The sequence below is a fragment of the Pan paniscus genome, chromosome 21, assembly GCF_029289425.2.
Source record: "Pan paniscus chromosome 21, NHGRI_mPanPan1-v2.0_pri, whole genome shotgun sequence".
NCBI lineage: Eukaryota > Metazoa > Chordata > Mammalia > Primates > Hominidae > Pan > Pan paniscus.
The window spans coordinates 49,331,009-49,357,263 of NC_073270.2; the positions used below are offsets into that span (position 1 = coordinate 49,331,009).

The 26,255-nt window shown below is 45.0% G+C and overlaps 1 protein-coding gene across 2 annotated transcripts in view; it reads left to right on the forward strand.

Moving 5' to 3' along the window:
* The first annotated feature begins 160 nt into the window (after positions 1-160).
* Positions 161-26,255, forward strand: part of IFT52 (intraflagellar transport 52) — a 56,728-nt gene continuing 30,633 nt past the window's right edge. Inside the window, exons 1-7 of one of the 2 annotated variants that reach the window (XM_003825906.6) lie at positions 161-479; positions 4,123-4,247; positions 5,852-5,939; positions 13,185-13,314; positions 13,608-13,683; positions 14,414-14,485; positions 23,430-23,556. In XM_003825906.6, the coding sequence (XP_003825954.1) occupies positions 4,129-4,247; positions 5,852-5,939; positions 13,185-13,314; positions 13,608-13,683; positions 14,414-14,485; positions 23,430-23,556 (612 nt within the window). In that variant the 5' untranslated portion in view covers positions 161-479; positions 4,123-4,128. The other variant, XM_024926934.4, reaches the window with a different exon arrangement.

The window sequence follows — 26,255 nt, forward strand, 5'->3', positions numbered from 1 at the left end:
AGCCTTCCGCCCGGCCCCGCCCTCGCCTGGCTCCACTCTGCTCCTGCGCCTTGGGAATCGAAGCTGGGGCGTTCTCCAACCCCCCCGCGATGGAAGCCTTCACTATTCTCCTCCCTGTGGGTGGAGGGAAGTTTGGGCACTTGGGTCCTACCGTTGTTATTAGTCTTTACTCGTAATTGAGACTAAAGAACAAAATTAAATGGGTTTATTTTTGGTGAAAAGTTAATTCTCCTTATGTTTGGATTTGCCCCTCATGCACCAAATGGTACAGCCCCACATCAGTCAGGCTGCCTACCCCTGACGCCTGCGACGGAGAGGCGCCTTCCGTGATGTCGTCATCACGTCGGCCGGAGCTAGCGCTGCGTCTTGGGCCACGCCTCCCGGCGCACTGACGCGCCTCTCCGGTTACTAAGCGGCCTTGGATACCTGGCCGCGGGATGCTGGGCGGCGTCAGGTGACCGGTGGTCGCTGGGCCTCAGGTAAAGGGCTCCAACAGTGGTGGGCCGGCTGGGGCGTTGGTGCGGCCTGGGAGCTGGCGAGGGACTCGCCACACTCTTCGAGGCCGCTGGGCCGGTCATAGAACATCCAGGGTCCCCCGGGGTGAAGTAAACTGTGGGCGCGGACGTAGCCCGGGTTCCTGGCGCCCCGGCTGGGCGCCCATCTCCACGGCCTCGGGTGGTGCAGGTGTTTAGTCGTTCCGCTGACTATGAAAGAGCATGGGACGAGGAATCGTACAGTCTTAATCTCTCTTCTGTCGTGGCTGCGACCCCTCGGTATTCATGTGGGAAAATACTGATTTGACTGGTAATGTTATTGAAGAGAAAGCGAGAGAATGGTTTGGCAGCGTTACCCAAATATTTGTTATTTTTATAGTTTTAAAGGCCTTATACTGTTATTAAGGAAATGCATTTCTGACTAAGTCTGACAGTACAGGAACGCAGACCTGCTACTCTCACCAGGGGCTGAACTAACAGAACAAAAAAAGATAGATGTATCACGGTGGTGGGACCATGGAGGGGGCAGTTTTTCAACTGGACAAAATGATGTTAAAGTGCTTAAAGAAGAATAAATATGTGAAAGTAGCCAGGAAAATTCTAAAATTAATGCTAATAAGGGAGATTAGCTCTCCAGAACCACCAGATATTATAACATAAAGGTATAGCAATTAAACTAGCATAGAAGATGGGTGCAGCAGTGTGGGCCCGTAGTCCTGGCTACTTGGTAGGCTGAGGCGGCAGGATCCCTTGAGCCCAGGAGTCAGAGACCAGCATGGGTATCAAAAGGAAACCCTGTCTCTGAAAATAAATAAATTAATTTAAAAAGTTTGGAACTCAGCAGGAGCTTACAGGTAGATAAAATATATTAGAACTCAGAATAAGAGCGATTTATATATAGGGATTTATTATATAGGCGAGGTGGTACTGTATTTCAAATCAGCATTGAAGAGATGAATTGGGGTCAGGCAGCTTTTTTAGCAATTTAGAAAATAATTAAACCAGTCGAGCGAGGTGGCTCACACCTGTAATCCCAGCACTTTGGGAGGCCAAAGCGGGTGGATCACTTGAGGTCAGGAGTTCCAGACCAGCCTGGCCAACCTGGTGAAACACCGTCTCTACTATGGCGCGCGCCTGTAATCCCAGCTACTGGGGAGGCTGAGGCAGGAGAATTGCTTGAACTTGGGAGGCGGAGGTTGCAGCGAGCCGAGATTGCACCACTGCACTCCAGCCTGGGTGACAGAGCGAGACTATGCTTTGAAAAAGAAGGAAAAAAAAAAAAAAAGGAATGAAGCCCATTTTGAGCACCACAATAATTTCCAAATGGACTAAAATTTAAATGTTAAAAAATTACATCACGAATTAGCCGGGTGTGTTTGGGCGCCTGTAGTCCCAGCCGCTTGGGAGGCTGAGGCACGAGAATCTCTTGAATCTGGGAGGCAGAGGTTGTGGTGAGCCGAGATCGTGCCACTGCACTCCAGCTTAGGCCACAGAGCAGACTCTGTCTCAAAAAAAAAAAAAAATTACGTCATGAAGTACTGAAGTAAAGCATTGTTGAATTTATTTATAATCTTAGAATGACAAAAAACTCTTCTAAATGTTTCATGTCATCCAGAAGCCAGAAAGGAAAAGATTCATACTTTTAACTCTATAAAATTTAAAATCTATATGGCCTGCAAAATTCAACCAAACCAAAAAAACTACCAGAAGCCAAATAAAGTTATGAAAATGTTTGTTTAATGATCAATTAGAAAATTATGAAACCCGACTGGGTGCAGTGGCTCATGCCAGTAAACCACCACTTTGGGAGATTGAGGTAGGAGGATCACTTGAGGTCAGGAGTTCAAGGGCAACATAGCAAGACCTTGCTTCTACAAAAAATTTAAAAATTAGCTGGACACTGGTGCGCGCCTGTAGTCCCAGCTACCCAGGAGGTTGAAGTGGGATGATTGCTTGAGCCTGGGAGGTCAAGGCTACAGTGAGTTGTGATTGCAGCACTGCACTCCCAGCCTGGGTCACAGAGTGGGACTTTTATCTCAAATAATAATAATAAGAAGTTTTTAAAAAGAAAAATTTAAAGAGAAAAATGATCAAGAGTACCTGGACAAGAAAATCAGAAGAAATACAAGTGGCAAAAATCTATAGCAAGAGACAACTATCTCACTAACTTCAAAGTGGAAATTAAAACAGTAATGAGGGGGGTTTTTTGGCCCTTTATTGGCAAACATGACAAAGACTGGAAATAGGATTGTGTGGAAACAGAAGTGTGTTAGTGGAAATATAAATGAGTATAACTTTTTGGAGGGCAATTTGGAAATGATTTACTCAGCCATTCAATAGGTAAGAATCTCTACAAATATGCAAATTGCAGAAAAACATGTTGTTTAACATTGATGTTTTTAGTATTGTTTTAGAAAATATTTGATAAAAGATGTCAGCCAGTAGATGACTGGTTAAATAAATTATGGTAGATCCATAAAATGAATACTGTGTAGCTGTTTTTGTTGTTGTTGTTGTTTAAAGACAGGGTCTTGCTGTGTTCTCCAGGCTGGAGTGCAGCGTGGCGTGATTGTGGCTCACTGCAGCCTTAACCTCTTGGGCTCAAGCAATCCTTTCACCTCAGCCTCCCAAATAGCTGGGACTACAGATATGTGCCACCATGCCCTGCTAATTTTTTTTGTAGAGATGTGGTTTTATCATGTTATCCAGGCTGGTCTGGAACTGCTGAGCTCAAGCAATCCTCCCACCTCAGCCTCTCAAAGTGCTGGAGTTACAGGCGTGAGCCACTGCACCCAGCCCTGTGTAGCTGTTTAAAAGAATATGGTAGATCCATGTGTACTGACAAAGAAAGATGTCAAATATACAAGGTTAGGTGAAACAGGTGTTTCAGAATAATGCATATGTTAAGATCCTATTTCATAAAATAAAACTGTAAGTTAATATATGTATAAAAAGAATCTCGAGCTGGGTGCAGTGGCTCACACCTGTAATCCCAGCACTTTGGGAGGCCAAGGCAGGTGGATCACAAGGTCAGGAGTTTGAGACCAGCCTGACCAACATGGTGAAACCCCGTCTCTACTGAAAATACAAAAATTAGCTGGGCATGGTGATACGTGCCTGTAATCCTGGCAACTCAGGAGGCTGAGGCAGGAGAATCGCTTGAACCCGGGAGATGGAGGTTGCAGTGAGCCAAGATCACACCATTGCACTCCAACCTGGGAGACAGAGCAAGACTCCGTCTCAAAAAAAAAGAAAAATAGAATCTAGAAGACTATACCCCACGTTTAACAGTAGTTAGCAGTAATGAATCAGGTTGGAAACATGGTCTTGGGACACAAGAGCAGGGTGATGGCAGGGCAGGGCCATAGGTGTAGGCTGTTGGGAGGATCTGGGCAAGAGGCAGAAAGCAAAAGCGGGTAGGGGAGGGCTGGGTTGGTTTTGGTCTTAGGTTTCTGTGCTATGCTTTTGCATTTCACTCTCAACCTTTGAGAATTGTAGGAGTTTCCTAGATAGGTTTCAGTTGTATACCCTTTCTTGATAAATTAGTAGTAGAAGGCAACTATTTATTACTTTTAGGGTCTTTGGAATATTGTTTATTGATTTTCTGATCCCATCTTTCTTCCATAAGGTAACCATGGAGAAAGAGCTGCGGAGCACCATTCTTTTCAATGCCTACAAAAAGGAGATATTTACCACCAACAATGGCTATAAATCCATGCAGAAAAAACTTCGGAGTAATTGGAAGATTCAGAGGTGACTGACCATGTATATTGTTTTCCCTTCTAAATGATATTGTCCTGCTGATAAAGCTGAGAAGTCTTTATTTTCTTAGGTAACATAGATTGTTTAGGTGGGAGAAGCTCAATTTAAAGATTATTCAGAATTAGGTCTGGCGTGGTGGCTCACACCTGTAATCCCAGCAGTTTGGGAGGCTGAGGCGGGCGGATCACGAGGTCAAGAGATCAAGACTGGCCGGCACGGTGGCTGACACCTGTAATCCCAGCACTTTGGGAGGCCAAGGTGGGCGGATCATGAGGTCATGGGTTCGAGACAAGCCTGGACAAGATGGTGAAACCCCATCGCTACTAAAAATTAAAAAAAAAAATTAGCCAAGTGTGGTGGTGGGCGCCTGTAATCCCAGCTCCTTGGGAGGCTGAAGCAGAGAATTGCTTGAACCCGGGAGGCAGAGGTTGCAGTGAGCCGAGATTGTGCCACTGCGCTCCAGCCTGGGCAACAGAGTGAGACTCCGTCTCAAAAAAAAAAGAAAGATCAAGACCATCCTGGCCAACATGGCGAAACCCTGTCTCTACTAAAAATACAAAAATCAGCTGGGCATGATCGTGCGTGCCTATGGTCCCAGCTGCTCGGGAGGCTGAGGCAGGAGAATCACTTAAATCCAGGAGGCGGAGGTTACAGTAAGCCGAGATTGCGCCACTGCACTCCAGCTTGGTGACAGAGCGAGACTCTGTCTAAAAAAATAAAAAAACATTATTCAGAATGAAATAAATTCTTATTAAAACGTCTCTTGGGCAGGACGCGGTGGCTCATGCCTGTAATCCCAGCACTTTGGGAGGCTGAAGCAGGCAGATCACTAGAGGTCAAGAGTTGGCGACCAGCCTGGCCTACATGGCAAAACCTCATCTCTACTGAAAATACAAAAATTAGCCAGACATGATGGTGCATGCCTATAATCCCAGCTACTAAGGAGGCTGAGGCACAAGAATCCCTTGAACCCAGGAAGTGAATGCCTGCAGTGAGCCGAGATCATGCCACTGCACTCCAGCCTGGGCAACAGAGGGAGACTCTGTCAAAAACAAAAATTAAAAAAAATGTCTTTCGAAATCAGCAATTAGGATATTATTAAAGCAGCATATTATTAAGTTGTTTTCCAAATCACAAGCCAAAAGATTATTCTAATTATACACATGTAGCTTTTTAAGATGTTAGAGGCTTTCTTCGTATTTTGACTCAGGTCAGTACTAGGGAAAGGAAACATGAGAATTAAATGAGAATAACTTTGTGTATGTGCATGTTTTTCTTAATAGGTGAGGATATGTAATCATACAAGCTAATGGTAGGGCTGATTGAATTAGTAGTTGAAGACTTCCTTATGCTTTAGCATGGCTTGATTTGAACACCTTGACTTACTGGAAGTATTTGAACAGAGGCCAGATGACTCTGGGGCAGGCCTGTAGAGGGAATTCTCACTTTGGGAGAGAGACTGGACCAGTTACCTCTAAATCCCTTCATCTCTGAGCCTCTGTGGCCTCTGCTTCCAAATAGTTAAGAGACTAAAATAATACATAAATTGGTTTAAATTATGGACCTCATATTTGCTTTTAAAATTGTATTTCTAGCTTAAAAGATGAAATCACATCTGAGAAGTTAAATGGAGTGAAACTGTGGATTACAGCTGGGCCAAGGGAAAAATTTACTGCAGCTGAGGTAAGAAATATCCACTAAAGAAGGAATATGGTGAAATGATTAGGAGTCTGAGCTTTGAAATACCGGATTTGAATCCCCCTTCACCACTTACTGTGTGGCCTTAAGGTAGTCACTTCATCTCTCTTTTCATCATGGAGTTGTGATGATTAACTGAGATACTCCATGTAAAGTACCAAACACATAGTGTGGGCCAATTAAATATTAGCCACACTTCTTTTTTTTTTTTTTTTTTTTCTGAGACAGAGTCTCGCTCTGTCGCCGAGGCTGGAGTGCAGTGGCGCAATCTCGGCTCACTGCAACCTCCACCTCCCGGGTTCAAGCAATTCTCACTGCCTCAGCCTCCTGAGTAGCTGGGACTACAGGTGCCCACCACCACGCCCGGCTAATTTTTGTATTTTTCGTGCAGATGGGGTTTCACCATATTGGCCAGGCTGGTCTCAAACTCCTGACCTTGTGATCTGCCTACCTCAGCCTCCCAAAGTGCTGGGATTACAGGTGTGAGCCACCGAGCCCAGCCACTAGCCACATTTCTTTGCTATATTTTTGCTTTGAAAATAGGAAAATTCCGCCAGGCGCGGTGGCTCACACCTGTAATCCCAACACTTTGGGAGGCCGAGGCAGGCAGATCACCTGAGGTCGGGAGTTCAAGACCACCCTGACCAACATGGAGAAACCCCGTCTCTACTAAAAATACAAAATTAGCCAGGCGTGGTGGTGCATTCCTGTAATCCCAGCTACTTGAGAGGCTGAGGCAGGAGAATCGCTTGAACCTGGGAGGCGGAGCTTGCTGTGAGCCAAGATCGCGCCATCTCACTCCAGCCTGGGCAACAAGAGCAAAACTCCATCTCAAAAAAAAAAAAAAAAAGAAAGAAAATAGGAATTCATTTAAAATAAAAGTGTTTATTATTCTAGTTCATGGAATGGATAAAGAATGATAAATGTAAGGCCCAGAATACAAATGACAAGTATTGGTGAGAATGGGAAGTTATTGGAACCCTTCCACACTGATGGTGGGAATGTACAATGATGCAGTCACCATGAAAAACAGTATGGTAGTTCCTCAAAAATTTAAGCATAAAATTGCCATATGATGGCTGTGTGTGGTGGCCCACGCCTGTAATCCCAGCACTTTGGGAGGCTGAGAAGGGTGGATCACTTGAGGTCAGGAGTTCGAGACTAGCCTGGCCAACATGGTGAAACCTCATCTCTACTAAAAATACAAAAATTAGCCAGGCGTGATGGTGTGCGCCTGTAATCCCAACTACTTGGGAGGCTGAGGCAGGAGAATCACTTGAACCTGGGAGGCGGAGTTGCAGCGAGCAGAGATCGGGCCACTGCACTCCAGCCTTGGCAACAGAGTGAGACTCTTTCAAAAAAAAAAAAAAAAACTGCCATATGATCTAGCAATTCCACTTCTGGGTATATGCCCAAAAGAATGGAAAACCAGATCTCAGAGATAGTTGCACACCTATCTTCCTAGCAGCGCTATTCACAATAGCCAAAAGGTGGAAATAGCCCAAGTATCCATCGGCAGATGAGTAGATAAGATATGGTATATACATACAATGGAATATTATTCAATCTTAAATAGGAAGGTAATTCTGATGCATGCTACACACGGATGAATCTTGAGGACATTATGCCAAATGAAAATAAGGCAGACACAAAAAGACAAATACTGTATGATTTCACTTATGCAAGCATGAGGTACGTAGAGTAGTCGAATTCGTAGAGACAGAAAATAGAAGGGTGGTGGTTGCCAGGGCCTGGGGGAAGTGGGGAATGGAGCGTTGCTGCTTAATAGGTATAGAGTTTCAGTTTTGCAAGATGAAAACAGTTCTGCAGATTGATTGCCTAACAGTGTGAGTATATTTAATACTGCTGAACTAGGCCAGGTGCGGTGGCTAACACCGGTAATCCCAGCACTTTGGGAGGCTGAGGCGGGTGGATCACTTGAGGCTAGGAGTTTGAGACCAGCTTGGCCAACATGGTGAAACCTCATCTCTACTAAAAATACAAAAATTAGCCGGGCTTGGTGGCACATGCTTGTACTCCCAGCTACTTGGGAAGTGGAGGTGGGAGAATCGCTTGAACCTGGGAGGCGGAGGTTGCAGTGAGCCGAGATTGCGCCACCGCACTCCAGCCTGGCGACAGAGACCCTGTCTGAAAAGAAAAAACAAACAAACAAAAACTGCTGAACTATATACTTCAGAATGGTTAAGATGGTAAATTTAGGAAAGATTAGGTGTGTTTTTTCACAGTCAATAAAACAAAAAACCCAGAACATAGAAAGAGCCATTTTACAGAGAATGGGAAGTACCTTTGTGCTGAGAGAGAATATGGGGAGTAGAGAGGTTGAGGCAGGGCAAGGCCAATGTGGTCCTTAGATTGAGGCAGGCCAAGGTCTCCTGCTGTTACTCTGGGTGGTGCCATGGGGAAGAGGTCCACTGGGGAGCATTTCTAGTGCACTTTGTTTCTCAATTTGATTGCAAGGTGACCTTCCCCGCTGGGAATGGCATGGAGAGGGACATGATTGTTTGATCAGGTTAATTGACAGAAGGAGTAGAAATTACCATTGGGAATGTGGAGGTAACCAGCAACTCCTACCCACTGAGACCCTGAGGGATATGTACACACAGAGGGCAGTGGCCTGCAGAGCAACACTCTATTGCTTGTTGGGCTTCGGCTCCATCTCCCCATCCACCTAGCGAAGCCAATGAGAGAGTTGGCCTGATGTTTGCCAGGGACCAACCAGCCTCAGGAACACAGGGGCATCCAAAGAGAGGGTCAGAACCTGGTGCCTGGGCCTTTTCCCAAGTGGAGATGGGTGCCAGGCCAAGCCTTAGTTTGGGCTTCCAGGGATGGTAGGCTGATGCATCCAAGAGACACAAGTCCTTCGAGAGGCAAATTTGATGTAACTTTAGCCTAATAAAACGTCCTCTCCCAGACCAGTCCCTGACACCATACCTTCTCTTTAGAGTTGGAGTGAGGTGGGAAGAAAAGGGAAAAAAGCTGTTAGCTTTTTTTCTAGGAATCAGCATTCCTTTGTGTTACAGTTCTTCCAATGGGCTCATGCTTGTGAGATCACTGCTTTCCTTGTCATTGCTGCTGGCCTCCTAGACTGTTACCCCTGGAGAGCTGTGTGATGCCTTTTTCATGTTGACTTCCAGAAACTTCTGTGACAGGACAGACATCATATGTCTGATATTAGATGCTAGTATCATGCTAGAAACTAGGCTGAACAGTCTTTCCTTATTTCCACCTCAACTACATTGACGCATTACACTAGCTTTGTGGTGGTATTCAGTTACGACCAGGTAACCACGTGGCTGAGACGAGTATTTTCCAACCCTAACAGACCAGCATCCACCTATATTACAGATGCCAACTTTGTTACCCTGAATTGAAATGCAAAGATAATCTAACCCACCACCATTAAAAAAGTAAAGCAATATAACTTCCTAACTTTAATGTACAGAAATTAAAGGATGATTTATAAAAGAATATGTGTATTTCAAATTGTAAATGTTTATGCATATATATACTAGAAGAATATACATATTTCAGTTTGTTAATGCTTGGTCATACATGCATTAGAACACTTCTTTATGTTTGACATTTTGAAATAAATGTTTAATAAGTATGTAGAACTCCGATGAATGGGATAGGTACATATGCAGACTGGTGGAAGTGATGTATTGGCAATTCAAATCATGAGCCGTGTTGTTGTCGGTGATGTGATTTTTCCAAAATACTGACTAACTCTTGGTAAAGTTCTATTTTTTTTTTTTTTTCTGAGACGGAGTCTTGCTCTGTCGCCCAGACTGGAGTGCAGTGGAGTGATCTCAGCTCACTGCAAGCTCCGCCTCCCGGGTTCACGCCATTCTCCTGCCTCAGCCTTCCGAGTAGGTGGTACTACAGGTGCCCACCACCACGCCCGGCTAATTTTTTGTATTTTTAGTAGAGATGGGGTTTCACCGTGTTAGCCAGGGTGATCTCGATCTCCTGGCCTTGTGATCTGCCCGCCTTGGCCTCTGGTAAAGTTCTGTTAATAAAAAGAGTATAATTCTTCTCTCAGTTTACATGGTAGTTGGGTACCTACGAATTCAGTATATGTTAAATCGTGCAAAAAATACTTTGTACAGTACTTACATAGAATTTGAGCTGGGCACAGTAGCTTACTCCTGTAATCCCAGGAGTTTGGGAGGCCGAGGCGGGTGGAACACCAGACGTCAGGAGTTTGAGACTAGCCTGGCCAACATGGTGAAACCTTGTCTCTACTAAAAATACAAAAATTAGCCAGGTGTGGTGGCAGGCTCCTGTAGTCACAACTACTCAGGAGGCTGAGGCAGGAGAATCACTTGAACCCAGGAGGCGAAGTTTGCAGTGAGCCGAGATTGAGCCACTGCAGCATGGGTGACAGAGCAAGACTTCATCTCAAAAAAAATAAAGAAATTGGAGTTAGATTTTAGGCTAAGCTTCTTTTGTTTGTTTGCTTTTTCTTTTTTAAACATACGTGACTATCTGAGAAGATATTCAAATGCTGTGGAATAGTTCTTTACTATGTGGGACTGGTCTGAATATTGCAGGACCTTAACTTCCCTGCCCTTCACCCACTAAAATGTCCTTAAACATTAATATTATGGCATTAATATTTTGCCATATTAATATTAATATTATGGTGATCCAGAATACATGCTAGATGGTTTAAATGCCTCCACTGAGAGCCACTGGCCTGGATCATCCAGTCTCGATTACCGGAAATACCTCACATTTGCTGCCACACTAACAGTGTGAATGCATTCTAAGCCAATTTCTAAAATTTAAGTCTGCAAAATTAATCTTTCTTCCTGTTTTTGCCATAAAGAAATAAGAAACCTCCAGTTTGTACCAAATATCCATTCTTTTGTTAGAAGGGTCTCACTTACGTGCATAGCTGGAAACTGGGTCATAATTCATGGAAGCTCCTTCAACTTTTGCCCACCTGTGTTATTGCACACCACATCCTTCATGTATCTTTTTCTTAAAATGCCAGATGGCCAATAGGACACAGTAGATACCAATAATTACTATATACTCATTGCATTTAGGCAACATGGACAAATCCCAGAACCACATAATCATGAAAACCAAGTCCCAGTAGAATTTCCCAAGCAAAAGCTATGTTCTGAGAATATATATTGCAAACTAGACCTGGCTTGCTATTATCAGTCATAGAACATAGCATATATTTAGGGCTATCTGGGAAGAGGAGTTTGAGAGGAAATCAAAAGGAAGGAAAAGGAAGATGAATTTAGGGAGAGATTCAGTCTGTTGTTCAGGGTCCAGGATCATGCAGTTATAACCCATTTGTTTTGTTTTTCTGTTGTTGTTCCAAAAAATGTTTACTAAGGATCTGTTACACACCTAGTAACAGGTCCTAGGACTAACGCTAGGGATCAAAGTCAAATAGCACATGATCTCTCCACTCGAGGAACTGATAGTCTAGGGGAAATGACACAAATGGACCATCTACCAATAATGATCAATGTTCTATGTTCCACATTTCTACAGAAACACAGAAAAGAGGCATTGGATTATTGGGTCCAGAGGAAATGGACTTTGAGCTGATTTTTATTTTATTTATTTATTTATTTATTTATTTATTTATTTATTTATTTATTTATTTTGAGACAGAGTCTTGCTCTGTCGCCAGGCTGGAGTGCATTGGCGCATTCTCGGCTCGTTGCAACCTCCGCCTCCCAGGTTCAACTGATTCTCCTGCCTCAGCCTCCCGAGTAGCGGGGATTACAGGCATCTGCCCCCACACCTGGCTGTTTGTATTTTTAGTAGACACGGGGTTTCACCATGTTGGCCAGGCTGGTCTCGAGCTCCTGACCTCAAGTGATCCACCCACCTCAGCCTCCCAAACTGTTGGGATTACAGGCATGAGCCACTGCACCCCGCCTTAATTTTGATTTTGAAATAATTCATTTTTTATTTTGTTTTTTTTTTTTATTGTGTTTCGTTTTTGAGATGGAATCTTGCTCTGTTGCCCAGGCTGGAATGCAGTGGTGCAATCTCGGCTCACTGCAACCTCCACCACCTGGGTTCAAGCAATTCCCCTCCCTCAACCTTCCAAGTAGCTGGGGCTACGGGTGCATACCACCACGCCTGGCTAATTTTTGCATTTTTAGTAGAGACGGGGGTTTCACCATGTTGGCCAAGCTGGTCTCGAACTCCTCACCTCAAGTGATCCGCCTACCTTGGCCTCTGAAGATTCATTTGTTTTATACAGTGTGGGGAAGGCAGGGGGAGAGGAAAATTCAGGGAGCATACAAGAGCGAGAGGGCCGTGCTGTGGCAAATCTAGTCTGGGCAGTAGTTTCCAAAGTAGGATGCATGTGATGAATCAGTGGGGTGCCAAAAGGAAATTATGTTTATTATTCATATTTTCATTACCCTTAAAACATTTCCTTTTTGGGAGTTGTTTTGAATTATAAAGTACATATTTTATATAGAGATACATACATATTGAATGTATTTATATACATGTTCAGATTTTTTTCTGCTGGAGTGCTTGATGAAGAAAGTTGAGAAACTATTTGTCTGGACCACCCACCCCAGATTTTCTCAGGCTAGACCAGCAAGATCAACCCTAGATTTTTCTCCCTTCCCCAGCTTTGTGAAAATGAGAGAGCTTCCAGGAGATAAGCAGAAAACATGCGTTTCTCTCTGTGGTTTGGTTGGTCAATGACCTTGAACAGAATTCCTCCCAGGTGTGGTATGAAATGACTTCATCCTGATATCCTCTGTGGGCAGTCAAGAGAAGGCATTGTCTAAATCAGTGGTTCTTAACTAGGGGTGATTCTATTTCTTCTTCTCCTGAGGGAACATGTGGCAATCTCAAGAGACATTTTTGGTTGCCAGGGGAAGGTAGGTACAACTGGCATCTAGTAGGTGGAGACCAGGGGTGCTGCTGAATGGAGAACTGAGTGCTTCCTTTAGTTAAGTTTTTCACTTTTGACTTGCTCTCTAGATAGTCAGCTTTGAAATTGTCAGTTTACTTTGAGTATTTTGGAGCTTTATGCTCAAAGACAAGCTTGGAGATCCTACATAGAGAGTACTTTTTATCTTATATACATTTATATGTAAATGCCTTACAGATTTGAAATATGTATTTTTCATCTAGTTAAGGTCTTATTCATGGTATTTCGGGCAAAAGTCTTTCAAGTATATTCATAGATTGCTTTTTTCCTTTGTGTAGTTTGAAATCCTGAAGAAATATCTTGACACCGGTGGAGATGTCTTTGTGATGCTAGGAGAAGGTGGAGAATCCAGATTTGACACCAATATTAACTTTTTACTAGAAGAATATGGAATCATGGTTAATAATGGTAATTAGTATTATTATTTTCAGTAGAGGCAGTACTTTTCTATCTATTATTTGATATCATAGCCCTCTAGGTCCAGTGGCATAATGGAAAAAGCCCTGGGCTGTGTGTGCGTGTTTTAATGTTCCATTCTCATCAGCAGTCTGAGCCTCCTAGGCTTGGGCTGCTTCCATTTATAAAGCGAGATGGATTGGAACCAAGTTCCAGGGTGCCCTTCAGGTCAAAATTGGTATGAGTCTATAATATCGAATTTATTTCTAACCTAAAATATACCTCCTTCTCTTTTTCCCTCATAGATGCTGTGGTTAGAAATGTATATCACAAATATTTCCATCCTAAAGAAGCTCTAGTTTCCAGTGGAGTCTTGAACAGGTAAGCATGTTGAAAGCAGAAATATCTTGGCCAGACATCGTCGCTCACACCTGTAATCCCAGCACTTTGGGAAGCCAAGGCGGATGGATCATTTTGAGATCAGGAGTTCCAAACCAGCCTGGCCAACATGCTGAAACCCCATCTCCCTGTCTAAAAATACAAAAAAAATTAGCCAGGCATTGTAGCAGGCGCCTGTAATCCCAGCTACTCGGGAGGCTGAGGCAGGAGAATCACTTGAGCCCGGGAAGCAGAGGTTGCATTGAGCTGAGATTGCACCATTGTCAGAGCGAGACTTCATCTCAAAAAAAAAAAAAAAAAGCAGAAATATCCTTACACATAACTCTCATTTCTTCTACATAAATCTTCCCTCGTCTCTTCTCATACATTCTTTTCACTGCCCCTTCTTCTTTCTTGCCTTTTTGTTTTGTGTTATTATAATTTATTTTACTATATTACTACTACTCATTCATCAAATTATTTTTCTTCATCTTTTGAAACTTACTTCACATTCAATTTATTTTTTGTTTATATATATATGTATTTTTTGAGACAGAGTCTTGCTCTGTTGCTCAGGCTGGAATGCAGTGGTGGGAACACAGTTCACTGCAGCCTTGACCTCCCAGGCTTAAGCAATCCTCCCACCTTAGCCTCATACTTGCTGTACTAATGAATGCAGTGTGAAATTCTCAAATTTTTTTTGTTTACTAGATTTTAATTTTTCTTCTTCAAGGGAAATTAGCCGAGCTGCAGGAAAGGCTGTGCCTGGGATCATTGATGAGGAAAGCAGTGGAAACAATGCCCAGTGAGTGTGTTTTCTGATGCCACATGAGGAAGATGTATCGTTTTGGAGTCTTCTTTTTCAAAATGAAAAGAGCTTTTGTTTCTGGTTACAAAAATAATCAGAATTTGAACAGTTCAAGAGGAAAAAAGTAGAAGCTCTGCACTGTAAGTCCATGCTCCTCCCCCTGAAGGTAGTCTTAATATAGTATTTAGGCCCAGCACGGTGGCTCACGCCTGTAATCCTAGCACTTTTGGGAGGCCGAGGTGGGTGGCCCACCTGAGGTCAGGAGTTAGAGACAAGTGTAACCAACATGGCAAAATCCCATCTCTACTAAAAATACAAAAATTAGCCAGGCGTGGTGGTGTGCACCTGTAGTCCCAGCTACTCGGGAGGCTGAGACAGGAGAACTGTTTGAACCCCGGAGGCGGAAGTTGCAGTGAGCCAAGATTATGCCACTGCACTCCAGCCTGGGCAACAGAGCACGACTCCATCTCAAAAAAAATATAGTATAGTATTTAGATTTCTAGGTTTTTTTTTTTCCATGTATAAAGTTATAGGTGAGTACCTTTTCATTTTTAATGACTGGATTAAATTGGATATATCCCAGTTTATCTAACCAACTCCCTATTATTGGACATTTAAGTAGTTTATAATGTTTTTCTTTAATAATACCACCTAATGTTTGTCAAGCATCGACTGTGTGACAGGCATGTATTACCTCATTTAATCCTTACAACTCTGGAAAGTTAGAGATGAGATACAGAGATGTAATTGCCCAAATGCACATGACTACTCTGTGTCAGAACTTAGATGCAAACATAGGCAGTCTATTCTAGAGCCTGCACTCTTAACTTCTGTTCCGTATTGTTGTTATAAACAATTTTATAGCTGGGTGTGGTAGCTCACTCCTGTAATCGCAGCACTTTGGGTGGCCAAGGCGAGTGGATCACCTGAGGTCACGAGTTTGAAACCAGCCTGGCTAACATGGCAAAACCCCGTCTTTACTAAAAATAGAAAATTTAGCTGGGCGTGGTAGTGGGCGCCTATAATCCCAGCTACTGGGGAGGTTGAGGCAGGAGAATCACTTGAACCTGGGAGGCGGAGGTTGCATTGAGCTGCCATCGTACCATTGCACTCTAGCCTGGGGGACAGAGGGAGACTTCGTCTAAAAAAAAAAAAAAAATTATATTTGTCACTATAGATAATAAAGCACAAATGAACATCTTTTTTTTTTTTTTTTTTGAAACGGAGTCTCACTCTGTCACCCAGGCTGGAGTGCAGTGGCATGATCTCAGCTCACTGCAACCTCCGCCTCCCAGGTTCAAGTGGTTCTCCTGCCTCAGCCTCCCATGTAGCTGGGATTACAGGCATCTGCCACCACACCCAGCTAATTTCTCTATTTTTAGTAGAGATGGGGTTTCACCATGTTGGTCAGGCTGGTCTTGAACTCCTGACCTCAGGTGATCCACCTGCCTCGGCCTCCCAAAGTGCTGGGATAAGCGAACATCTTTGTATGTACAGTTTTGTGCACTTGTGGTAGTATATATATTTTTAAATTGATCATTCTTGGGTGTTTCTCGCAGAGGGGGATTTGGCAGGGTCATAGGACAATAGTGGAGGGAAGGTCAGCAGATAAACAAGTGAACAAAGGTCTCTGGTTTTCCTAGGCAGAGGACCCTGCGGCCTTCCGCAGCGTTTGTGTCCCTGGGTACTTGAGATTAGGGAGTGGTGATGACTCTTAACGAGCATGCTGCCTTCAAGCATCTGTTTAACAAAAACATCTTGCACCGCCCTTAATCCATTTAACCCTGGGTGGACACAGCACATGTTTCAGAGAGCACAGGGTTGGGGGTAAGGTCACAGATCAACAGGATCCCAAGGCAGAAGAATTTTTCTTAGTACAGAACAAAATGAAAAGTCTCCCATGTCTACTTCTTTCTACACAGACACGGCAACCATCCGATTTCTCAATCTTTTCCCCACCTTTCCCCTCTTTCTATTCCACAAAACCGCCATTGTCATCATGGCCCGTTCTCAATGAGCTGTTGGGTACACCTCCCAGACGGGGCGGTTGCCGGGCAGAGGGGCTCCTCACTTCCCAGTAGGGGCGGCCGGGCAGAGGCGCCCTTCACCTCCCGGACGGGGCGACTGGCCAGGTGGGGGGCTGACCCCCCCACCTCCCTCCCGGACGCGGCGGCTGGCCAGGCGGGGGGCTGACCCCCCCACCTCCCTCCCGGACGGGGCGGCTGGCCAGGCGGGGGGCTGATCCCCCCACCTCCCTCCTGGACGGGGCGGCTGGCCGGGCGGGGGGCTGACCCCCCCACCTCCCTCCCGGACGGGGCGGCTGGCTGGGCGGGGGGCGACCCCCCCCACCTTCCTCCCGGACGGGGCGGCTGGCCTGGCGGGGGCTGACCCCCACCTCCCTCCCGGACGGAGTGGCTGCCGGGCGGAGACGCTCCTCACTTCCCAGACAGGGTGGCTGCCGGGCGGAGGGGCTCCTCACTTCTCAGACGGGGCGGTTGCCAGGCAGAGGGTCTCCTCACTTCTCAGACGGGGCGGCTGGGCAGAGATGCTCCTCACCTCCCAGACGGGGTCGCGGCCGGGCAGAAGCGCTCCTCACATCCCAGACGGGGCGGCGGGGCAGAGGCGCTCCCCACATCTCAGATGATGGGCGGCCGGGTAGAGACGCTCCTCGCTTCCTAAATGGGAGGGCAGCCAGGAAGAGGCGCTCCTCACTTCCTAGATGGGATGGCGGCCGGGCAGAGACGCTCCTCACTTTCCAGACTGGGCAGCCAGGCAGAGGGGCTCCTCACGTCCCAGATGATGGGCGGCCAGGCAGAGACGCTCCTCACTTCCCAGACGGGGTGGCGGCCGGGCAGAGGCTGCACTCTCCGCACTTTGGGAGGCCAAGGCAGGCGGCTGGGAGGTGGAGGTTGTAGCGAGCCGAGATCACGCCACTGCACTCCAGCCTGGGCACCATTGAGCACTGAGTGAACCAGACTCCGTCTGCAATCCCGGCATCTCGGGAGGCCGAGGCTGGCGGATCACTCGCGGTTAGGAGCTGGAAACCAGCCCAGCCAACACAGCGAAACCCCGCCTCCACCAAAAAAAATACGAAAACCAGACAGGCGTGGTGGCGCGCGCCTGCAATCGCAGGCACTCGGCAGGCTGAGGCAGGAGAATCAGGCAGGGAGGTTGCAGTGAGCCGAGATGGCAGCAGTATAGTCCAGCTTCAGCTCGACATCAGAGGGAGACCGTGGAAAGAGAGGGAGAGGGAGACCGTGGGGAGAGGGAGAGGGAGTGGGAGTATTTTTTAGGGTAAATTTCTCAGCATTGAAATTTCTGGGTCAGAGGTCTTCCAACAGATGGGTTACCAAATGTAATGTGTTACCAGATGTCTCTCAGGGAGGTGGTACCACTTACAGTCCCTATGAGCACACACCTTTTTCCTCTCTTGCCAGCATGGAGTATTCTAGTAAACATATCTCTTTCTTTTAATTTGCATTTTTTTAAATTATTAGTGCATAGGATGACCTTTAAAGTCTATTGGCTGATTGTATTTCTTCTGTGAACTTCATGTTCATTGCTTTTTGGCCATTTTTCAATTGATGGTTTGTCTTTTCGCATTCATTTATAATACCTCTGTACTTTGAAATATTTTACCCAATAAAAATTGACATTCTTATGTAGTTAAAGCATGTTACAAAGTTTTAGTAGTGAAAATAATGTGGTCCGGGTACCGTGGCTCACCCCTATAATCCCAACACTTTGGGAGGCTGAGGCAGGCAGATCACTTGAGCTCAGGAGTTCAAGACCAGCTTGGGCAACATGGCGAAACCCTGTCTTTACAAAAAAATACAAAAATTTAGCCGGTCGTTGGTGGCTCACACCTGTATTCCCAGCTACGCAGGAGACTGAGGCTGGAGAATTGCTTGAGCCCAGGAAGCAGAGGTGGCAGTGAGCCGAGATCGCGCCGCTGCACTCCAGCCTGGGTGACAGATGAGACTCTGTCTCAAAAAATATGTAAATAAAATGAAATTTAAAAATAAAATAATGTGATTGGCTGTGTGCAGTGGCTCACACCTATAATCCCAGCACTTTGGGAGGTCGAGATGGGCCAATGGGTTGAGGCTAAGAGTTCAAGACCAGTCTGGGCAACATAGTGGGACCCTGTCTCTACAAAAAAAAAAACCCTGAAAATTAGCCATATGTGGTGGCACACACCCATTGGCCCAGCTACTCTGGAAGCTGAGGCAAGAGGATTGCTTGAACCCAGAAGGTTGAGGCTGCAGTGAGCTGTGATCATGCCACTGTACTCCAGCCTGGATGACAGAGCAAGACTATCTCAAAAAAATAATAAAATGTGGTCATAGTTCAGAAATAGTTTTAAAAAAATAAATAATACAGATTAAAATTAGACCAAAAACATATATGGAGGGTGGGGATTATTTGTGTATAGTAAAAGTGGCATTTCAAATATTAGAGATGGATGGCATAATTCTGGGTAAACATTTGGAGAAATAGTTTCATTTTCATACCACACCCCAAAATGTATTCTGGATAGGCTAAAATTTTTAATATTAAAAATGAAAGCATATGCCGGACGCGGTGGCTCACGCCTGTAATCCCAACACTTTGGGAGGCCGAGGTGGGCGGATCACCTGAGATCAGGCGTTCAAGACCAGCCTGACCAACATGGTGAAACCCCATCTATATTAAAAAAAAAAAACAAATTTAGCCAAGGATGGTGGCGGGCACCTGTAATCTCAGCTACTCAGGAAGCTGAGACAGGAGAATCACTTGAACCTGGGAGGCGGAGGTTGCATTTAGCCGAGATCACACCATTGCACTCCGGCCTGGGCAACAGGAGCGAAACTCCGTCTCAAAAAAAAAAAAAAAAAAAAAAAATTAGCCTGTCGTGGTGATGCATGCCTGTCATCCCAGCTACTCGGGAGGCTGAGGCAGGAGAATTGCTTGAACCCAGGAGGCGGAGGTTGCCGTGAGCCAAAATCGCACCACTGCACTCCAGCCTGGGCAACAGAGCAAGACTCCGTCTCGAAAAAATTAAATTAAATTAAATTAAATTAAATTAAATTAAATTAAATTTTAAAAGAAAGCATAGAAGTACTTAAAGAAGCCCAGGTACGATGGCTCATGCCTGTAATCCCAGCACTTTGGGAGACTGAGGCAGGCAGATCACCTGAGGTTAAGAGTTCAGGACCAGCCTGGCCAACCCCCATCTCTACTAAAAAATACAAAACTTAGCCAGACATGGTGGCACAAGCCTGTAATCCCAGTTACTCGGGAGGCTGAGGCAGGAGAATTGCTTGAACCCGGGAGGCGGAGGGTGCGATGAGCCGAGATTGCACCACTGCACTCCAGCCTGGGCGACAGAGCGAGATACCAATGCAAAAAAAAAAAAAAACCTTAAAAAAAATAAGTGAATATTTTAAATTCTTGGAGTAGGGAAGACCTTTCTTAGTAGAAACAAAGTAAAGTCATAAGGGGGAATATGTATAGCAATATAATTCACAGAGTTAATATTTTTGACTGTCAAGAATCAATCTAGGCTGGGCACGGTGACTCATGCCTGTAATTCCAGCACTTTGGGAGGCTGAGGCGGGCAGATCACGAGGTCAGGAGATCAAGACCATCCTGGATAACACGATGAAACCCTGTCTCTACTAAAAACAAAACAAAACAAAATTAGCCAGGCGTGGTGGCGGGCACCTGTAGTCCCAACTACTCGGGAGGTTGAGGCAGGAGAATGGTGTGAACCCGGGAGGCGGAGCTTGCAGTGAGCCAAGATCACGCCACCGCAATCTAGCCTGGGCGACAGAGCGAGACTCCGTCTCAAAAAAAAAGAAAAAAAAAAAAGGAATCAATCTAATTATTTCACTTTGTGTCAGCTTATCCAACTGGTATAGGTAAAAGAACTGTAGACTTGGAATTAGAAGGAATTGTTAGAAGTTCCTGATTCCCTCTCTTACTTGCCAAGGGTGACCCAAGGCATAGTAACTGTTAGTGTCTGTTTCCCTATCTGTGTAGTGGGGATAATGTTAACCTTACAAAATTGTTGGAAAATTTCAGTAAGGTGATATTTGTGAAAGTGCTTTGTAAAGTTGAAAGCCTAGTGCCCTACCTGTTGTTGCGTTATGACTTTGTAATTAATTATAGTGAAGGGAATATGTCTAGTTGTTCCTTTCCTGGATTATCCAGGAAACAGCTTCCTGGTAGGCTTTGAGGTATGGGCTAGTCCTGCTTCTTGCTTTGAAGTATCTTTGCCTGTTGGAGTCTCAGATTCTCCTTTATCCTTATTTCCTGTTATGTCCCTTCTCCCTTCTCTCACTCTGCTGTAGCCACACTGACTTTGTTTCAATCCTTAAATAAGTGAAGCTTGTATTCATCTTAGGGACTTTACACAAGCTATTCCGTCTTTTAGGAAAACTCTTTCTGAAACTTTTCACTGAGCTAATCTTATTCATTCACATGGTTTGGAAAGTTCTGTTTTGGGGATGGGTGTTTAAGTTTATACTTAGTCTTATCAAAATGTCAGTCTCATTTTTTTTTTTTTTGGAGACAGAGTTTCGCCCAGGCTGGAGTGCAATGGCACCATCTCATCTCACTGCAACCTCCACCTCCTGAGTTCAAGCAATTCTCCTGACTCCCGAGTAGCTGGGATTACAGGTGCCCGCCACCACACCCGGCTAAGTTTTGTATTTTGAGTAGAGACAGGGCTTCACCATGTTGGCCAGGCTGGTCTTGAACTCCTAACCTCAGGTTAGTCTGGCCTAGTCTCATTGATTTTTTTAGTAGTAATAAAAGAAATACAGGAGTGTAAATAATAGCAAATAGGCCGGTCACAGTGGCTCACACCTGTAATCCCAGCAGTTTGGGAGGCTGAGGCGGGTGGATCACCTGAGGTCAGGAGTTTGAGACTAGCCTGACCAACATGGTGAAACCCCATCTTTACTAAAAATACAAAAAGTAGCCGGGCGTGGTGGTGCACACCTGTAATCCCAGCTGCTCGGGAGGCTGAGGCAGGGGAATTGCCTGAACCCAGGAGGCAGAGGTTGCAGTAAGCTGAGATCACGCCATTGTACTCCAGCCTGGGTGATAAGAGCAAAACTCCATCTCAAAAAATAATAATAATAATAATAATAGCAGATAGTTTTTATCTTGCTACTCAAGTGTCCGTTCTCCCTTATGCCTTGAGAATCATCTTCCATTGATTGCATTTTGGGAAAATGTGGGGGATAGATGTGCATTGACCTCCATATGACTATTTCTCCCACCTACTTTTTCTTCCTCCATGGACAACTGCTTGTTTTCTTCTGCTTCTGGCCCAGAGATCATGGGCTGTAATCCACCTTGCTGGGATACTGCTGGAGTAAGGGTAGAAGGTGGAGTTTGGAGAAGGTGGGCCAAGTACCACTTCTCTTTCATAGTATGACAACAAAAGTCATAGGGTAGATGAGATTTTACTGAAGGAATGGGGAAGATTAACACCAGAGGGAGGCCGGGCCCGGTGGTTTATGCTTGTAATTCCAGCACTTTCGGAGGTCAAGGTGGGCGGATTGCCTGAGCTCAGGAGTTCAAGACCAGCCTGGGCAACATGGTGAAACCCCGTTTCTACAAAAAATATAAAGATTAGTAGGTGTGGTGGCATGCACCTGTGGTCCCAGCTACTCAGGGCACTAAGGCAAGAGAATCGCTTCAGCCCAGGAGATTGAGGCTGCAGTGAGCCATGTTCATGCCACTGCGCTCCAGCCTGGGCAACAAAGTGAGATCCTGTCTTAAAAAACAAAACAAAACAAAACAATCAAACAAAAACACTAGAGGGAAATAATTTTAAACTTAAGCCAAAAAGAATTTTTGTTGTCTAAAGAAAAAGGGAAATTAAAATCTCTATGAGGAACCCCTCATGGGTGCTTCCCCTATACCCCCTCCCCCAGTTTCTAACCTTATGCTCTGGTGTTGAGATCTGTGTTTCTCTCCATTCTGAGAGCACTTCCTTCAAGCTTTGCAGAGCTCCATCTTTGAGTAAAACCCTAGCCCCTCCTACATGGGTTGGCTTCACCCCAGAATCTGTACCCCACCTTTGCTCCTCTATCCCACACCCTCTCCAGGAGTACATTGCCCCAGGTCAGACCAATTCACTCTAGATAATCTAAGACAAGTCTTTGTTAGGACAGTGGAGAGTAGAGGAGGGACTCCAAAGCAGATCTGTGTAGAAGTGTCCATTGTAGCGTATATTTATGCCTCTGTTCATGTGACATTTAACTGGTAACACACCCATCCAGTGACATACATTAATTCTTAGAGATAGCACTAGCCAAACCTAAGGAAGAAGAACGTATTTACCACTAAGATATAGTTATGCAGAGCAGCTTGAGTTCAGTTCTTGGATGAGGCCCCATCCTCTTCCTCCTCCCTCCATCAGGGGCTTCTTTAGTTCTCCCAGTTACAGTCATTTACACTTTCCTGTTAATTTACTTTCATGTTTTTTAAAATGCTTTATTAAATGTGTAGCTAGGGTTGTCCCAGTTTTTAAGTTAACAAACCAAAGCTTAGAAAAAATTTTTTGTTTGATAATGAATCAAAGAGTGTTACTCGGCTGAGCACCGTGGCACACGCCTGTAATCCCAGCACTTTGGGAGGCCAAGGCGGGCAGATCACTTGAGGCCAGGAGTTCAAGACCAGCCTGGTCAACATGGTAAAACCCTGGCTCTACTAAAAATACAAAAATTAACTGGGCGTGATAGCAGGCACTGAGGCTGCAGAACAGCTTAAACCTGAGAGGCGGAGGTTACAGTGAGCCAAGATGGCACCACTGCACTGCAGCCTGGGTGACTGAGTGAGACTGTTTCAAAAAAGAGTGTTACTCAAGAAACATTGAGATTATTTTCAGAATTTTTGTATTCATGTTTTTAAAATTTGAATGTGTTTCTTTAATTTCTTACAGGGCTCTCACCTTTGTGTATCCTTTTGGTGCCACATTGAGTGTCATGAAACCAGCAGTGGCGGTTCTGTCTACAGGTTCTGTCTGCTTCCCACTTAACAGACCCATTTTGGCTTTCTATCACTCAAAGGTACAGCTTTTCTTAGATATGGGTATAGATGTTATTTTTATTGTTGAAATAATAAAAACCACCTTACCATTTCCAGAAGGCTTTTATATGTTTTCTCACTGGTCTTCCTGCCAGTCCTGCAAAGTAGTATTTCAGCTATATACATTTTGCTTATGGGGAAACAGTGGATTGTCCAGTAATTGATGAAGTTAAGGCCTAAACCTAGCTCTTATTATTCTAAACCCAAAGCTTTTCCACTGTAGCATGAGGCTACCTGTATTATAACTTTTTTTTTTTTTTTTTGAGATGGAGTCTCACTCTGTTGCCCAGGCTGGAGTGCAGTGGTGCAATCTCGGCTCACTGCAAGCTCCACCTCCCGGGTTCACGCCATTCTCCTGCCTCAGCCTCCCGAGTAGCTAAGACTACAGGCACCTACCACCACGCCCAGCTAATTTTTTGTATTTTTAGTAGAGACAGGGTTTCACCATGTTAGCCAGGATGGTCTCGATCTCCTGACCATCCTGCCTCGTGATCCACTCGCCTTGGCCTCCCGAAGTGCTGTATTATAACTTTTAAAATAACTTTTTTTTTTGATCCCATGGCAGCATATTGATGAAAATAACTTTTAATCCTGTCTGTGACTATGGGCTGTCACCCTCAGTGTAAAGAGAATACATTCAGGAACAGATGGAGTTAACATATTACACAAAATAGCACAGAATTATGTTGCTGTTAGTTTATACTAGGAAAATATATCAGAAAACTATTTTTCCAGTTATTTTCCTAGAGACCCCATAGAAATGTGGGCACAGCTAGTCCCAGGCAGTGACCCAACATCCTATTGTCTTTCTTTTTCTTTTTTTTTTTTTTTTTGAGATGGAGTCTCACTCTGTTGTGCAGGCTGGAGTACAGTGGCATGATCTTGGCTCACTGCAACCTCCGCCTACCAGGTTCAAGTAATTCTCCTGCCTCAGCCTCCCGAGTAGCTGGGATTACAGGTGCCTGCCACCAAGCATGGCTAATTTTTGTATTTTTGGGAGAGATGGAGTTTCACTATGTTGGCCAGGCTGATCTCGAACTCCTGACCTCAAATGATTCACCCACCTTGGCTTCCCAAAGTGCTGGGATTACAGGCATGAGCTCTGTTGCCCAGGTTGGAGTGCAGTGGCGCAATCTTGGCTCACTGCAATCTCTGCCTCCCGCCTCAGCCTCCCAAGTAGCTGGGATTACAGGCCTGCACCACCACACCCTGCTAATTTTTGTATTTTAGTAGAGATGGGGATTTACCATGTTGCCCAGGCTGGTCTTGAACTTCTGAGCTCAGGCAATCCACCCCACCTCGGCCTCCCAAAGTGCTGGGATTACAGGCATGAGCCACTGTGCCCAGCCCCCACTGCGTTTTAATTCACATTTTGCTGAATTTACCTTCATCTGCCCCCTAAGACAGAATTCACCAGCTGATCTCCTAATTTTTTTTCTAGGGACCTAGGTGTCTCTAGCTCTGAACAATCCTATTTTTCTTTGTGGTACCTAGGAATTACCTTTCCCTTCTTATTTAAAAGCTCTCGGGCTGGGCGTGGTGGCTCACACCTGCAATTCCAGCACTTTGGGAGGCCAAGGTGGGTGGATCACTTGAGGTCAGGAGTCCAAGACCAGCTTGGCCAACGTGATGAAACCCCGTCTCTACTAAAAATACAAAAATTGACCAGGCGTAGTGGCTCACGCCTGTAATCCCAGCACTTTGGGAGGCCAAGGCGGGTGGATCACGAGGTCAGGAGATTGAGACCATCCTGGCCAACATGGTGAAACCCCCTCTCTACTAAAATTACAAAAATTAGCTGGGCGTGGTGTGGTGGCACGTGCCTGTAATCCCAGCTACTCAGGAAGCTGAGGCACGAGAATTGCTTGAACCCAGGAGGTTGCAGTGAGCCGAGATTGTGCCACTGCACTCCAGCCTGGAGGCAGAGTGAGACTCTGTCTCAAAGAAAAAAAAAAATATTGAAAAATTAGCCAGGCACGGTGGCAGGCTTTGCAGCATTTGCTTTTAACCTGGTACAAATCAGAGTGTTTTTTTTTACCAATTTTTAAAAAATTTATGGAATGTGTGTATTTATGTCTCTTGACATCTCTGGCTTAGTATAATTCTTTTCCTGGGGAAGTTATAACTATGCCTGTTCCCTGTATGTGATGTAGCTAAAAAAAACCGATTTCATTTTGTATTTTTACTATTGAACTGGTTTTCTCATTACAAAAGTAATAATGTGCTCATTGTTGGGCTGGGTGTGGTGGCTCACAACTGTAATCCCAGCACTTTGGGAGGTCAAGGCGGGCAAATCACTTGAGGTCAGGAGTTCGAGACTAGCCTGGCCAACATAGTGAAACCTTGTCTCTACTAAGAATACAAAAATATTAGCCCAGCATGATGGTGAGTGCCTGTAATCCCAGCTACTCCAGAGACTGAGGCAAGAGAATCACTTGAACCCTGGAAGCGGAGGTTGCAGTGAGCCAAGATCATGCCACTGCACTCCAGCCTGGGCAGTGGAGCAAGACACTGTCTCCAAAAAAAAAAAAAAAAAAAAAAAAAAAAGTAATATTGTAGAAATGTTACAATAATTGTAGAAAAAATGAACAATACAGAGATAAAGCAGAAGAAAAAAACTCCCCCATCGCACTACTCCAAGACTCTAAGACAGCCCAGGTTGACATATTATTCACTTTCT